The sequence below is a fragment of the Poecilia formosa genome, unplaced genomic scaffold, assembly GCF_000485575.1.
Source record: "Poecilia formosa unplaced genomic scaffold, Poecilia_formosa-5.1.2 Scaffold535, whole genome shotgun sequence".
Classification (NCBI taxonomy): domain Eukaryota; kingdom Metazoa; phylum Chordata; class Actinopteri; order Cyprinodontiformes; family Poeciliidae; genus Poecilia; species Poecilia formosa.
In genome coordinates, this window is record NW_006800474.1 from 268,577 (window position 1) to 284,212 (window position 15,636).

At 40.5% G+C, this 15,636-nt stretch overlaps 1 protein-coding gene across 3 annotated transcripts in view; it reads right to left on the reverse strand.

The window, feature by feature from the left end:
• Positions 1-15,636, reverse strand: part of abca2 (ATP-binding cassette, sub-family A (ABC1), member 2) — a 51,563-nt gene that overhangs the window by 7,822 nt on the left and 28,105 nt on the right. For all 3 annotated transcript variants that reach the window (XM_016664970.1, XM_007540369.2, XM_016664971.1), the window contains exons 15-26: positions 14,726-14,831; positions 14,544-14,655; positions 14,387-14,447; positions 6,878-7,052; positions 6,647-6,762; positions 6,418-6,565; positions 4,593-4,716; positions 3,957-4,089; positions 3,062-3,182; positions 2,797-2,975; positions 1,630-1,771; positions 352-486 (exon numbers count right to left, since the gene is read on the reverse strand). In XM_016664970.1, the coding sequence (XP_016520456.1) occupies positions 352-486; positions 1,630-1,771; positions 2,797-2,975; positions 3,062-3,182; positions 3,957-4,089; positions 4,593-4,716; positions 6,418-6,565; positions 6,647-6,762; positions 6,878-7,052; positions 14,387-14,447; positions 14,544-14,655; positions 14,726-14,831 (1,552 nt within the window). The remainder of the gene's footprint in view (positions 1-351; positions 487-1,629; positions 1,772-2,796; positions 2,976-3,061; positions 3,183-3,956; positions 4,090-4,592; positions 4,717-6,417; positions 6,566-6,646; positions 6,763-6,877; positions 7,053-14,386; positions 14,448-14,543; positions 14,656-14,725; positions 14,832-15,636) is intronic.

A 15,636-nucleotide genomic window follows, 5' to 3' on the forward strand; every position in this document is an offset into this window, starting at 1 on the left:
GTTTCTCTTCATTGTTCTTAGATAAGACTGTGTGTGTGTGTGTGTGTGTGTGTGTGTGTGTGTGTGTGTGTGTGTGTGTGTGGTTGGACCCTCAGATGGACTGATGAGTTGTTCTGTTCTGACACCCTGCTGGGCTTGGTGGGTAGAAGCACTGTAAACCCTCGCTGCAGCAGCTGACAGCTCAGCTTTGGAACATGAAGCCTTGTCAAGTAATCAGTTTAAAAAGTCTCAACAATTTCCCATTTCTCATTGACCTTTTTCAAAACAACTTAAACTGTTACAAGAACATCTAAAAGTTTCACATGTTCCTGGTTCTTATGACCAGCAAACAAATCTAGTCAAACATTTTACCAGGAAGATGAGGGACGGGTATCCGATCAGAGCAATAGCCGTGGAGAGCTTGCGCTTGTTTCCTCCGCTGTAAGTGCCAGCTGGCTTGTCTGCATACTTGGATAGCTCCAGCTTTTCTAAAGCCCACTGCACAACCTGGAGTCACACAAAGAAATAGTTAAAGCTCAGCAGGAGATGTTTTCACTAAAGGGAAAGTTGCCTGAGATCCTCAGGCAGTTTGGATTCGTTCCAGGGTTGTGTTTGTGTGACTCATGAATGTTATCCACTGGGAGGGTGTGCATGTTAGAGAGATATAGCAAGACTCCTCCACAAATATCCTCATATATCTGTAAAGATACAGCAATTACCAGCAAGCATTTGGTAGCTAATAATGACTTTTTTCACCTTCCTTTGAAGAACCTTAAATCATTCCAATTCAGCCATGCTGGACGAGCCTCTTTCAGGTCAGAACAGATTCAGTGGGACTGAAGTCCAGACTGGCTGCTGTGGTTTTTATCTTTGGTTGTTCTTTGACTTCCTGGACAGGCTGTCCATGAACAGCTGCCTCTAAACATATTGCTGTTTGTGGAGGACAGTTCTCACTGTGACTCTGAAGTATTTGTAAGCATTTTTTATTTGACCTTTATTTATACAGGATAAATCTCATTGCAGTAAATATTTAAACATTTTTTGAAGTTTTTTTGGCTCTAGTGGCCTTGTTTTGAAAGTGCTGAGACAGGAAAGTGGGTAAACAGAGAGAGAAAGAAGACATATAGCACAGGCCACCAGGCATCAGGAAGCCTAAGGCCTCCTTATGTGGGTTGTGTTCAACACCTGCACCATCACAACAGCCTAATAATTCTCATATTGAAGAGAGACCTGTTCCAATGTCAAATAAAACTCATTATTTTCAGAGTCACTGTCTCTGTTTCTCATCTGTTCAACTTTAGATGGGGCCAGAATGAGTTCCTCTCTACGCCCACTTCGTGTCGTCACACAGCTCCTATTTACGTCATTTACTGATTCTTAAAGACTGACAGTAATCAGCTATGAGTTTGGCTCCTGAAAACGAACCAAAAATATAGTTAATGAATGGAATAACTACTGTCTCACACAGCCAGGTTTATTCACAGCTTTTTTTTTAAAGATGGTTTACAAAAAGTAACAGAAGAGACAAATATTTTTTCACAGCACTAAAGGAGAGATGAAAGATTTCATCAAAATGAATGGCTCAGTTGATCCAGGTTGGCAAGTCTCTACAACAGTAAAAAAGTGTGTGTGTATGTGTGTGAGACTGACCCTTTCCTGGTCCTTCCAGGGAATGCCCCGAAGGCGAGTGTAAAGCTGCAGATGCTCCCTGGCAGTCAGGTCATCAAACAGAGCGTCAAACTGTGGACAGTAGCCGATACTCTGCTGGACACGCAGCAGGTCCTTCAGGATGCTGAAAATGTACACATGTGCGCGCACACACACACACACACACACACACACGCACACACACACACACACACCACCTCAATCCTGTAGCACAGTTATTTTTACAAAAAAATATATATGATAAAATAATAAGCATAAAAATAAGTAAATAAAATAAAAAAAAATAAAACATCACAATAGGAAAGTTACAGAAAATAATAAAAATTTGTTTTAAGAAGCAATTTAAAATAATCCAGACTGGGCCGATCTAATCTGGAAAGGTAGATTATTCCAGAGAAAAGGAGCAGCAACGGAGAAAACTCCTTTCCTCTGAAGTCGAGTCCGATGGACTTTCAGTGGCAACTCACCACTGATCGTACTTCTTCTTCCTCATCTTCTCTTGGACTACTTAACATGTATATTTTATATTTTCAAATTAAACTACTTCTTGAAAAGTTGCTGCAGAACCCCAGTGGACCTAGAAAGCATGCTTATGCACAACTTGGAGGTGTGTGCACATCTCCCCAGTTGGAAGCTTGACTTTATCTCATTTCACTACCAGACCCAACCCTAAGCCCCCTCAGTAAGATTATGCAATGATGATGTATGTTCACTAATGATTAGTGATCTGTCCACCACAGTGCTTCCATGAAAGGTGCTCGCAAAATGCCTCTTAAGATACTTGTAGCATTTGTAAATGACAAAGTGGAAATCTAAAACGGATTTTCTGTTTCTGGAAGATGCTCCTCATGGTCCCATCTTCTCCACAGCAACTGGAAAAAATCCAGTATGAAACTGGATTCTACCAGTTATCACCAATCCTATCCTACACCAGCCTCCAATCACATGTTCTTACTTATAGCTGTGGTGCAGAGCTCCCACACTCACAGTGAGCTAATACAGAAAGGTTAGTGTGGAAAGGCCAAGGCGAAATAACTAACAGCTAGGTGTTTCTAAAAGCCTCAGACTTGAGACATGCTGGATAGAAGAATATATAGATGGAAGGTCAACAGGCCCAGACAGAAGCCATGGTTTGTAGCTGGTTCTGACCTGTTTCTGTTGATGAAAGCCTCTCCTCCGGAGGTGCACTCGTCTCCGGTGAGCATCTTGAACGTGGTGGTCTTCCCTGCTCCGTTAACTCCCAACAACCCGAAGCACTCCCCGGGCCGGACACCAAGACACAGGCGGTCCACGGCCAGGATGCGACCCATCTTCCTGGATTTATACACCTGGCGGGCAGCATAGCAACACTTTAAAGCACCAAGCCTGGCTTACAGTTTAACTTGAACTGGTCTGGTAGAACAGAGAATCAAACCTTTGTCAGGTTCTCGATCTGCAGCATGTCACTGTCAGCGTCGCCCCGCAGCACTCTCTGTCTCTCACAGGCCACATCTACATCATCATCATCCACAGGCCGGCAGCTGACCGGCACCCTCCTGCAAACAGCCACACATGCCAGGCTGTTCCTTTGGGGATTGTTTCATAGATTCACATGATGAAAAAGAAATAATTAATAAAGGAAAAAAAATGAAAAATTGGTTCTCTGCCTCTTCGTCAACATAACATGGGATTTCTTTGAAGTTTAAGACTCATCTTCCTAATGTCTTAACTGTGAGTCTAAAGAGAAACTTTGAAAGAATTTCAGAAAGCACTTTAAAAGATTAGAGGAGATGTCTGGTTTGTTTAAAGGGAACCTTAAGAAAGTCAAAATGACTCGAGATGTTTCTTAACAAGACTGAACAGAAATAGGAAAAATATGATTGAAATCATAATCTCATTGATTTTCTGAGCCTGTAAAAAAGTGTGAAAATTCAGTTTCTAAGTATTTTTCAGAATTCAGGACAGAGGGCTTTTTGATTTTTAGATACATGACAGTTTACAGAAAAAGAAAAAAGAAAACAAAGTGAAAACATACAAAACTATCAAATAACAACTAACTTCATGTTCTGAGTCATTCTCTCTAACTCAAACCTGAATGTTTCCTCTGCACACATATTCAGTAGAATATGTGTGCAGAGGAAACAAAGTTAGTTGTTAATTAGTAAATTAACACAAAGTCTCTAAAATATGATGCATTAATACTGTTGTCGTCATGACGACTGTGACTACAGCTTTCTGACAAACTGATACTGGCATAAATAAGCCCCCCAGCTAATCCCTGTCGTGTGCAGTGGCGTCGCGGCTCGTCTGGTGATTCTTATCACACTCACGGTGGTTTCCTCAGGAAGTTGTATTGGCAAAGGATGGTGATAAGGAAGCCAACAAAGCCTTCTATCGTCATAGCAACGAGTCCTCGAGTCACAATATCCCACTCAAATGGAGACTTCATCTTGTCAAACTGGCCTGTAACACACACACACACACACACAGACACACACACACACACACACACATGGTTCTTTAAGCAGCCTGACACTCCCCTGCTGGGCCAGCAGCTCCTGTTGAAGAGGGCCAGCTGTCTGCCAATCAGCCACAGGTGAGATGTAAAGTGTTCTGTTGCTGTTCCAGGTAAATGACATGGTTGAGGTGGTTCAACCATGTCATTTAGTAGGTTTTGCACATTTGAAAGGAAGTGGAGTGAAGCTCAGCATCCTGCTGCTCGGAGCTGCTGATGTTTCTTTGTCTCTCTGGCATTTTGTCTAACACAGAACCCCGGACCTCAGAACTTCTTCTACTAATGGAACGGCCATACAGGAAACATGGGTTCATTGGGATATAATGGGCAATAAATAAAATTGATTATTATTATTATTATTAAGTTGTGTAACAGTCTGAGCTTGGGTTTATGAAGACATGGTAGGAATTGCTCTGCCCGCCGTGTGTGGCCAGCTTGGTGCTGTTGGTACCTATTTTGGCGTAGTATTCATTGATGTACTCGTTGTAGGCCATCTCCATCAGACCGTGACCCAGGTTGTAGTTGGGGAAGATGAGGAAGCAGGACTTCAGGTAACTGTTGACTCTCTTCAGATCCTGGAGGACAAGAAAACGATCCAGAAATAAAGATAAAGAAATAGAGCTTCCTGCAGTCATGCACGATCCTTTACTGAGTTTTTAAAAAAAGCTACGGGTTCAAAACCCCAAAAATCTTTGGTCTAAAGCCGTTTTACTGAGAACCTAGAGAAATGACCTGAGGTTTTTCTAGTTCTATGGAGCAAACAGCAAAGTAATGCAACGCTCCCCCTCCTCCACCTATTGCTGCATACTGTTGGTCAGCTGGCTGAAGTAACCTACTTAACTTTAAACCTACACATGACAAGCTATGAGTGACATTTCTACAAAGCAGCTTATTGGTCAACCAGCTAGTATCAGTGTAAATAAGACCAAATTTTGTTCCATGTTTGTTTGAGTCTGAATCTAAATGTTATACACTACAGTCATATCTTATATGAATATACATAGATAATATATTTGCAGCAGAAAACATAATTGTTGCTTTTCGGTTTTAAACATCATCTTCAACAAAACATTAAATTTTACCAACAAGTTTTAATAATTGAGTAGAATTAACTTAGACAAATTGATTCTTAAGTTTCATCTGCTACTGCAGCAAGTCATTATTTTAGTTAGCAGCTCATTATTCTACCAATTAGAAGTTTATTTCATACAATATTAGAAATACATTTAAAAATGCAAAAGAATAATTTAATTTCATTTTAAAATAATAAAAGAAAATATAACATAAGATGCAATAACAGCATTCATTTAGTGAGTTCTTCATCATTTGGAGCAAAGGCTGCATCTGCAGATAAAAACCACTTTGTTGGGAATAAATACTTCTGTGTTTTCTTCCATCTCTTTTAGCTGCTTGCATGCTCGTATATATACACACACATATAGGTTTAAAGTTAAGTAGGTTACTTCAGCCAGCCACCAACAGTACGTGCGTGTGTGTGTGTGTGTGTATGTAAGTACACATGAGCGCACTTGCATACAAAGCTAAGGTTAAAGGAAGTGACACACCAGGGAACGGCCTGATTAGCTGTAGCTTAAATTGAAGCCATTTTTGCTGTGTTTGCACATAAGGACAGCATGACGATGGACCAGCGCTGCATTTTAGTCTTAATAAATGGAATTCAGGAATTGAACTCTGACTCTTCTTGAACCTCATTCTTTAAGAGCCTAATTGGAGAAAGGATAAATCTCCAGCATCTTCTAACATCACCATGTGAAAAGCTCAGGCCTTTGTGCTGCATATCAACACAGTGCAGGACTCATCTGACTGATTAATAATTGGACAGCAAAATGTGCTTGATATGAGATTTTTTAACAGAATTTAAACCAGGTCAAGATCAAATTTCCACTTGAGGAGTTTGGGGTTTTAGAGTTGTTGTTTTTTTTTTGTTTTTGTTTTTTATTTTAAATGAAAAATGTTTGTATTTTTTGTACAGATTTGGCTTAATTACTGTGTTGACAGTTATTCTTTCACCAAATTGCCTTTTTAAAATAGTTCTTCTCTTATTAAGTATTAATTAATTATTAAATGAGTTTATAATTATTTCAATAATCAATTTATCATGAGTACTGTAATTGTTTCAGCTCTAGCTTTATCAAGAAGTATTATTTTCATAAAGTGATCATGCATAATGGTAGTCTGACATCGTGGTTAAACAAGTTATTGATATAAAATCCTAATAATTTGGCTTAGGATGTACAGTTGTAACAGTTAAGCACCTTGTCATGCTCAAACAGCTGCAGGAGGAAGGTGGCCACGGTTGCAGTTATGCCTATGAAGAGGTTGATGACAATGAGGAAGACGTAGGCTGTACTGGGAACATCAAACCAGAAGGATGCTGGATACATGATGGGAGTGATGGACCACCTGCAAAGAAAGACTTGTGTGAATCAGGACAGGCTCCTGACCCTGGACTGTACTGGTAAAGGAAGAATGTTAGAGCCTCACCCATAGAGCAGGAACAGGGAGAGGACAGCTGGGAAGTTGGTGGGGGAGGTGTAGGCTGGCAGGTCGAACACAAACAAGATGATGACGCAACATGTGGCAGGTACCAGGTAGTTCAGCTGCAGACAGAGGAGACAAGGAGCTGAGCTGAAATGATCTGATCTGGACGCAACAACAGCAGCAGCAGCAAAAGCCCCTGAGCCTGTGGCGGCGGCTGCACTCTGTCCTGCTCACCATGTCCCAGATGTAGTTGGCCAGCCAGTAGATGACGGGGTCACAGCCGCTGACGAACTGCAGATGTTTGGCTTTAGTGGATTTCTCTGCAACCAGGAAAACCACAAAGCTGGCAGGAACGAAGGACATGGCAACAATAATGAAGATGGCGATCACCACGTCGGTGCCCTGCAGCCTGCAGACACAGGGGGACCAGTATGAGCACACCCATTCTATTATTTTACTCCAGCCTGATAACCTTTTGCCACATGTCTTCCCCCTCTCATTGTCCACTTTTCTGTCCGACCATTTCAAATAAAGATCACTAGGACCAACACAAACTTAAAAAGTAGAATCGATTGTCACTTAGAATTGAGGACATCCTGGAGATTACCATCACTCTAGTACTGTACTAGGTTGATGACCTTGATAGCCAAATATCTGATGGTAAATACTGTTTTCTTACTGTTAAATATCATACACACTGCTGAAAGTGGAGGGTTTTTACCCCTTGTTCTGATTTTTTCTGAACTAATTTAAACTTTATTACTCCTCACTGAAATACTTGAAATGTGTATATGAAAACAGATTTCAAGTATCTGTTTTAAAACTTGCTCCATCATTGCTGTTATGTGCTTGCAGTATTAAACCCATGCTCGTTTCTTTTTTCCCCTGTTCCTTGTACTTCAACAAATCATTGCATATATCTGTCTATCAGATATATGCAATAATATATAACAGCAAAAATAAAAAATAGAGGAAGAAATAGGGAGAATTAAAACAGCAAGGATCATGACAAAAATCTGAGATGTTTTTTTAATGAGGTGCTTACAAAGAGACATTAAACTTGATGCTGACAAGTTTAAACTGAGAAGAGAGTCTGGACCCTACATTGAACACTTCTGAACAGCACCAGGCCTGATGCCCAGGAAAAGTGCAGGCAGTTCAGGAGCTGCTGAGGCCCACAGATGTTAAGGGTGTACAGAGACCTGTAGGTATGCTGAACCTTTCAAAGTTTGGTGACCATCTTTCTGAAGAATGTGAAGTTTTGAGACTAGTTACACACAAAGAGAACATGTGGGAATGGACATAGGTGCATGAGGCGGCTTTTAAAAGACTGAAAGATAAAATAACGAATGCACCACTACTGAAGTACTATGACCAAAATGAAGAGCTAACCCTGCAATGTGATGTCACAGAGACAGAACTAGGAGCAGCATTGACACAGAAGGGAAAACCTGTGACACTTGTAAGCAGAACGCTAACTCCCATGAAAAGAGGTTATGGCCAGATAGAAAAAGAATATTTGGCCTTACTGTTCAGGATAGAAAAGTTCCATCAGTATACTTTTGGTAGAAAAGTGACTGTACAAAGTGACCATAAGCCACTAGAAAATATTATGAGAAAACCACTGCTTAGTGCACCAAAGAGAATGTTACTCAAGCTGTAGAAATATGATAGTGATATGTGATCTATGTGCCCAGAAGAGACACTAAGCAGAGCTAATTTACCTGACAGCAGTCAGGGAGTGACAGAGTCAGAGACAGACTGTTAACATCATTTCCTACTTACCCATCTCTCCACAAAGACTCAGCCATCTGCGATGCAACAACAGAGTACTCAATGTTGCAGGAAGTTCTAAGGTTAATCCTGATGGCCAAAGCACAAAAAAGATGTGGAGCTACCCATTCAACAATATTTTGCTTATCAGGACAAGAGGTAACACTTTATTTGAAGGGGTGTGCATAAGACTGACATGACACTGTCATAAACATAAAGAAGTCTTTATGAATGTTTATGACTGTTGTCATGAAGTGTCATTTGGTAAATAATGACACTTTTAATGCAAAGTTGCTCTAAAAGTTGCATTGAAAGTCCATTAAAATGCCAACTTTGCATTAAATTATCATAATTTCCAAAATCATGCAAAGTTGACACTTTTAAAGGACTTTTAATTAATTAATTAATTTTTTTGGTCAGTCTTATGCACATCCCTTCAAATAAAGTGTTACCGGAAAAGCTGAGCTTTCAGGATGGCAGAGTGTTCAAGGGACCAGGAGCCCCAGTTCCTGATGCACGGAGAGCTGAGCTGACCCACCGCATACACTCAACACACCTGGCAGCGGAGGGCTGCCTCACACAAGCATGTGATTGTGTGAAGTGGCCAGGGACGAACAAGCAGATAAAGACATTTATTTCCAAGTGACGGCATCTGTGGGTCAGCGGAACCCAAACAACAAAAAGGGACTTTACATCCCTGTGACATTGGGCCAAGGTAGGAACTGATCTGTTTGTTAGGACTATCTGATTTCTGTGGACTACTATTCAAAATTTTGGGAAGTTTATTATTTACCTAACACCAAAAGTACCACAGTGATCCAAAAACTGAAAGCACACTTTGCTCATCAGGGGATTCCAGATGTGGCCATCTTAGGTATCGGGGCACAGTACTCATGAGTTTAAAATGTTCAGTCAAAAGTGTGAATTGGAACACAAAACATCTTCACCTGGATACCCACAAAGCACTGAAAAAGCAGAGTCAGCTGTAAAAACAATAAAACACCTCATGTAGAAACCTGCAATAGCTGGACAGGATCCAGACTGTCCAGCTGACACACCGAGTCAAGGCCTCGTCTCAAGTCCAGAACAGAGTCTCCCAGTCCCTTCTTCCTACAAAAGAGACCGTACTGAAGCTGAAGGTGTCAAACAACAAACAGGAACTAATTAACAGCAGACCGAGACAGGAGAGATATTGCAACCGTACACCAAAGGATTTAAACTTTCAGATTAGGGCACAGTGTCAGAGTCCAACCATATGAGACCTGAAAAACAGCTAAAGCGATTAGAGAAGGAGTTTCAGACTGTATGAAGTGGAGCTGGAGCTGGGTGGCATCCTATGTTCATTCATGTTCATTACAAGAAATGTTGAATTTTTGAAGATAAAAAGGGAAAGAAGTGAAAAAATAAATAANGTAAGCAATAATACCTAATACCACTTAAACAGTCCATTCTGCATAATCTGAAGACAGAACACAGAGGTTGGCATTAATCTTTGGTTCTGTTGGGGACCAGCACACGAAGGTTTCAAAAGCAATGAAAAGGCAGATAAATTAACTAAAAGGGCTTTAGAGGGGGCAATAACAAATACAATTCATATTGGGGAAAGGGGAACGAAAATCAGTTATTAAGAGTAAGGAAACAGAAATATGGCAAAAAAGTGGGATGAAAAAAAAAAGTCAATATAAAATACAGTCAGTGTTAATTACAAATATTACTGAGAAACAGAAGGAAATAAATAATAATGATGAGATTAAGAGTAGGTCATACCTATCAAAATTACATTTTATGTTAAATTAGGAGGAAAAGTAGAGATAAATGTGACGGATGTGGAGAGAAAGAAAATGTAGAACATAATTTGACAAAATGTGAAATACATGAGCCTGAAAGGGGGAAATTGAGAAAAATAGTAAGAAGGACAGGAAAGGAACAGAAAGAAATATTAAATATTCCTTTAATATTCTTAAAGGAATATTGGGAACTGAAGGAAACTTGGAGGATATTTATAGATAAGGAAAGCATTATTTATTTATCTTCATAATACAAAATTAAAAAGTAGAATTTAATGAATATAAAGTAGTTTTAGAAGAAGAGCCCTCCGAAAACTGCTGCGACCCACAGATGACAAATATGAAACAGGAGACAAAGTCTATTATAAACGTACAGACTGTCAGGAGGGCCAGGTGTGGTTATTGGCCAAGATGGTGTAGGAATATTTGTCAGGCATAGTGGAATGTATGTCAGAGTACACCAGTCTAAGCTGAGAAAAATGAATGAGACAGAAGAGAAACTAGAAGAAAGTGAAAGCGAAAATCCATTTAAAACGGATGACAACCTTTCAAAGACACCAGCGGAGGTACTTGATGAAGAACATGACTTTGAAAGCGAACATGAGGAGGAGATGGCACCAACAAGCAATGAATCACTTGGTGTTGCAGAAAACAGTGAATCCTGCTGTGATCCAGTACAACCTGAAGGAGATGGTCTCCCACTGACACACACAACAACTGTAAGTGAAGGAATTAAATACACATACAAAGAAACAGGTGAAAAATATGCTGGAAAAATAACAAGCCGGGCAGGAAAAGCCAGTGGGAAACACAAAAACTGAGCCAGAGAAAATTGCTGGATCCACAGGGTCCATTGATATGGGACAAGTAAGCAACCTCGAAGTGGTTGAAAATGTCAAGACCAATACTGACAACAGAGATGAAATATTAGTGGTGAATGAGGACATTTTCTCACACGCTAAACAAACTGAACTTGAGAACTGGAAAGGAAACAATGTANGTGTGCTGAAAAATGGCTTGCAGATTATGTAAGTGGGCTGCCTCAAAGAGAATTAATAAAGATTAAAGATGAAAAGAGTGCAAGACCTTTCCGGTTTGGGGACGGAAAACTGGTGCAATCCACAAGAAAGGTGACTATTCCTGCAACAATAGGAGAAACTAAATGCAAAACTGAGACAGAAGTAGTTCCAGCAAATATACCGATGCTTTTGAGCAAAACATCACTGAAGAGAGCGAGTGCTGTTTTAGACATTGCTCAAAACAAAGCAATGATGTTTGACCAACCTGTAAAACTTGAACTGACGTATTCTGCACATTACTGTGTAAACTTGAGAAAGGAAAGGATCAATAATGAAAGCCAGTTTGAAAAAGGGAGACACCAAATGATGAAGATGATATTCTCACTGTGACAGAAAACATAACAAAAGAGAAAAAAACAGTACTGCTAAAGCTACATAAACAATTTGGTAAAAACCCAAACCTGCCTTCAGTTCTAATTGATAGACCTCCAGCATTGGAAACTGATGTCAACACATGGATGGGTCATCACACTGCAACACTGCATGGCATGAGAAAAGCCTTTGCTGAGGCTGAATGTTCTGAGAGGATCCGAAGAGCCCTCCGAAAACAGCTGCGACCCACAGATGACAAATATGAAACAGGAGACAAAGTCTATTATAAACGTACAGACTGTCAGGAGTGGAAAGGGCCAGGTGTGGTTATTGGCCAAGATGGTGTAGTAATATTCGTCAGGCATGGTGGAACGTATGTCAGAGTACACCAGTCTAAGCTGAGAAAAATGAATGAGACACAAGAGAAACTAGGGGAAAGCGAAAGCAAAAATCCATTTAAAACGGATGACCACCTTCCAAAGACACCAGCGGAGGTACTTGATGAAGAACATGATTTTGAAAGCGAACATGAGGAGGAGATGGCACCAACAAGCAATGAATCACTTGGTGTTGCAGAAAACAGTGAATCCTCCTGTGATCCAGTACAACCTGAAGGGGATGGTCTTCCACTGACACACACAACTGTAAGTGAAGGAATAAAACTAAAAGCTGGACAAGGAATTAAATACACAGACAAAGAAACAGGTGAAAAATATGCTGGAAAAATAACAAGCCAGGCAGGAAAAGCCAGTGGGAAACACAAAAACTGAGCCAGAGAAAATTGCTGGATCCACAGGGTCCATTGATATGGGACAAGTAAGCAACCTCGAAGTGGTTGAAAATGTCAAGACCAATACTAACAACAGAGATGAAATATTAGTGGTGAACGAGGATATTTTCTCACACGCTAAACAAACTGAACTTGAGAACTGGAAAAGAAACAATGTATTTGTGGAGGAAAAAGATGAAGGTCAGAAATGCATATCAACGAGGTGGGTGTGCACACTCAAGAAAACACAAGTAGACATAGTACCAAAAGCTAGACTGGTTGCAAGAGGCTTTGAAGAAATTAACATTCAAGAACTTTCTAAGGATTCACCCACTTGTTCCTCTGAAGCTCTAAAGATGGTCATAGCTGTTAAAAGCCAAAATAAATGGAAGCTGAACTCCAAAGCAGCTTTTTTGCAAGGTAAAGATTTAACACGGGATGTGCATCTTCATCCACCTCAAGAGGCAGAGTGAAGGAATCGTATGGAAGTTAAATAAATGTGTCTATGGCTTGGCAGATGCTTCCTTGTTCTGGTACAACAAGGTGAAAGAAACCATGCAGAAGTTGGGAGGAACTGTGTCAAAAGTTGATCCAGCTGTCTTCTACTGGCAAGATGATTTCTGTAAGGTGACAGGAGTTCTTGCATGCCATGTAGATGACTTTGTATGGGGTGGTTCAGACATGTTTTCTTCAGCTATTATCCCCCAACTGAAAACTGCTTTTCAAGTTGGACGAGAAGAACATAACAGCTTCAACTACGTTGGAATGGAGGTTCATTCTCTGCAGAATGAAATCAGAGTACAACAGCGTGCATACATTAAAAACCTACAGCCCATTCCTATGGATCCCATCAGAGCACCACAGCGGGAGGCTCCATTAACAGACACAGAAATGGACATGTTAAAATCCAAGATTGGACAGATTCTGTGGGTAGCAAGACAGAGCAGACCTGACATCATGTGTGACAAATCCATCTTGGCGTCAAACACAAAACATGCTACAATTCAAACATTACACTGTGAAAACAAAATGATCAGAAAACTTAAATCTGAGGAAGTTACCCTCAGATTCCAATGCTTAGGAGACGTCAAATACCACAAGCTAGTGGTGTTCAGCGATTCCTCAATGGGAAACCTCTCAGATGGAGGGACACAAGGAGGACATTTTGTCATCCTGATGAGAGAAGATGGAAAATTTTCACCCATATGCTGGCAATCCAGACGGATTAGGAGAGTGGTACGTAGCACGTTAGCTGGAGAGACTTTAGCACTAGCAGATGGGATTGATAGTGCTGTCTTTCTTACTACTCTCTATTCAGAGCTCATGGTTGGTGATGGCACGTGCAACATCCTACCCATTACCTGTGTAACGGACAACCATTCCCTCCTTGATGCTGTCAAATCCACAAAATGTGTAACTGAAAAGAAACTTCGGCTTGAGATCAGCAGCATCAAAGAACTTATGGGTTCTGGGACAATTCAGGAAATCATATGGACACCTACCAAAGACCAACTTGCTAACTGCTTAACAAAAGTGGGGGCGTCTGCCCTTGGACTGCTGAGAGCCCTAAGTGAAGGGAAATGGCAATTTAAAGATTAAAACAAACAAACAAAAACACTACTGTTCTTTACATAAGTTAAGTTGAAGTAAATGGAGCTAAAATAAGTAAAGTTAAAATGCTACTACCGAATGTTGTTCTAACCCGTTATGTTTTTTTTAAAGAAAGAGGGGAGATTGTTAAGTTGTAAGTAGCATACTGCGCATGTGTGAGATGTAAGGTAGTGGGAGGCGGGGCTAGAGCTGTAGTTTTTTCATTCTGTCATTATGTTGTGTGAGGAACGGGGGAGTGCATGTTGTTAACTGTTAATGGCGACCATTAAAGTGTGGATGCCAACGTCAGCAGTGTGATTATTGAATCAACAAGAACATGTTCATGTGGTTAGGTATACACAAGTCCTGCATAACTCTTAGGATCTACAACCCGTTCAATATAATGTACATAAGTGCTTGTTGGTAAACTTACAAATAGTCCAAAGAAAGGCTGGCACTGGTTCTATTCATCGGATGGTTGGTCAGTGTGATTCCTTAAATAAAAAAAAACACACCAAAAAACAAAGATGTTTTTCTTCTTCAGGAACAGCAGGAGATGGTGCAGACTGACAACCTGAGAGCCTCCATACCATAAGCAGCAGGGTTGCCTTTGGATGCAGGTAAGTTGGCGCGCAGGATGGCGTTGTTCAGTACATTCAGATAGGTTGGCATGCTGTGGTAGCCTTTGTTGTTGTACAAGACCTGGACACAAAGAGGCGCTATAAGCAACACTGTAGAGGTGCAACAGAGACCGTCAGGGTGCCTGTCCCACCTGAGCTGATCTGCGTACAGCTATCTTGCGGACCATTGGAGGAATGTTCCTTCCGAAGGAGGCAGGGATGGATTTCTGGATGTTCCCCACAGTTAAACCACCGTATCTGTTCCCAACCCAGACAGCACACAGGAAACACACATGTAAGATCTGGTCTAAAATGACTTACTTTGAACTGATATTTAGTACCGTTTCTTAATTTTTTATGCATCTCTGACATGACTCAGCAAACTACATCAGGAGGAGCTTGAATGTTTTGAAATATGGTAGTGAAATAAAACCCGACAGCAAAACCGCTGTATGTTGAGCTGGGGAGGCCAAGTTAAAATACATGAAGGATAGAAATAACATAAAAAAAGAGAAAAATTAGCACAATAAAACCTGTATGTATTTTAAGAGGGGAGATTTTCTATGCTGTTTTATTATTTTTGAACTCATCAATAAAGCAGTGACAACAGTTCGAGCCCTCTCCCTGATCCATGTGACAAAGTTTATCAGTGAAAAACGTGGAAATTAAACGGCGCAACTAAGAAGGAGAGGAGCTGCTTTAATCCCAACCACTTTTTCCTTCATTGTGGAACTAAAGTAGCTAGAGTTGAAAGCACCAATTAAAATCCAGGAAATATTCAATTTCAGGTTTCAACTGAAATCCCAAGTCTCAGCCGTTCTGTCAGATCAGCATATGCTGCTCAACACGACCTGACAGCTATATCTATCAGACAAGTATACACTGTCATTACCATATGATTTTATTTAATCAGCAACATAGAATCATGACATAGATCATCATACACTTTGTTATTAATAGCTGAATGGCATCCTGACTTAGTGGTTAAGTAGGTTAATGAGTTTTACACTGCAGCTGCAGCTAGACCTGCTTTAAATGCACTTTGAAACCACGACAACGCATG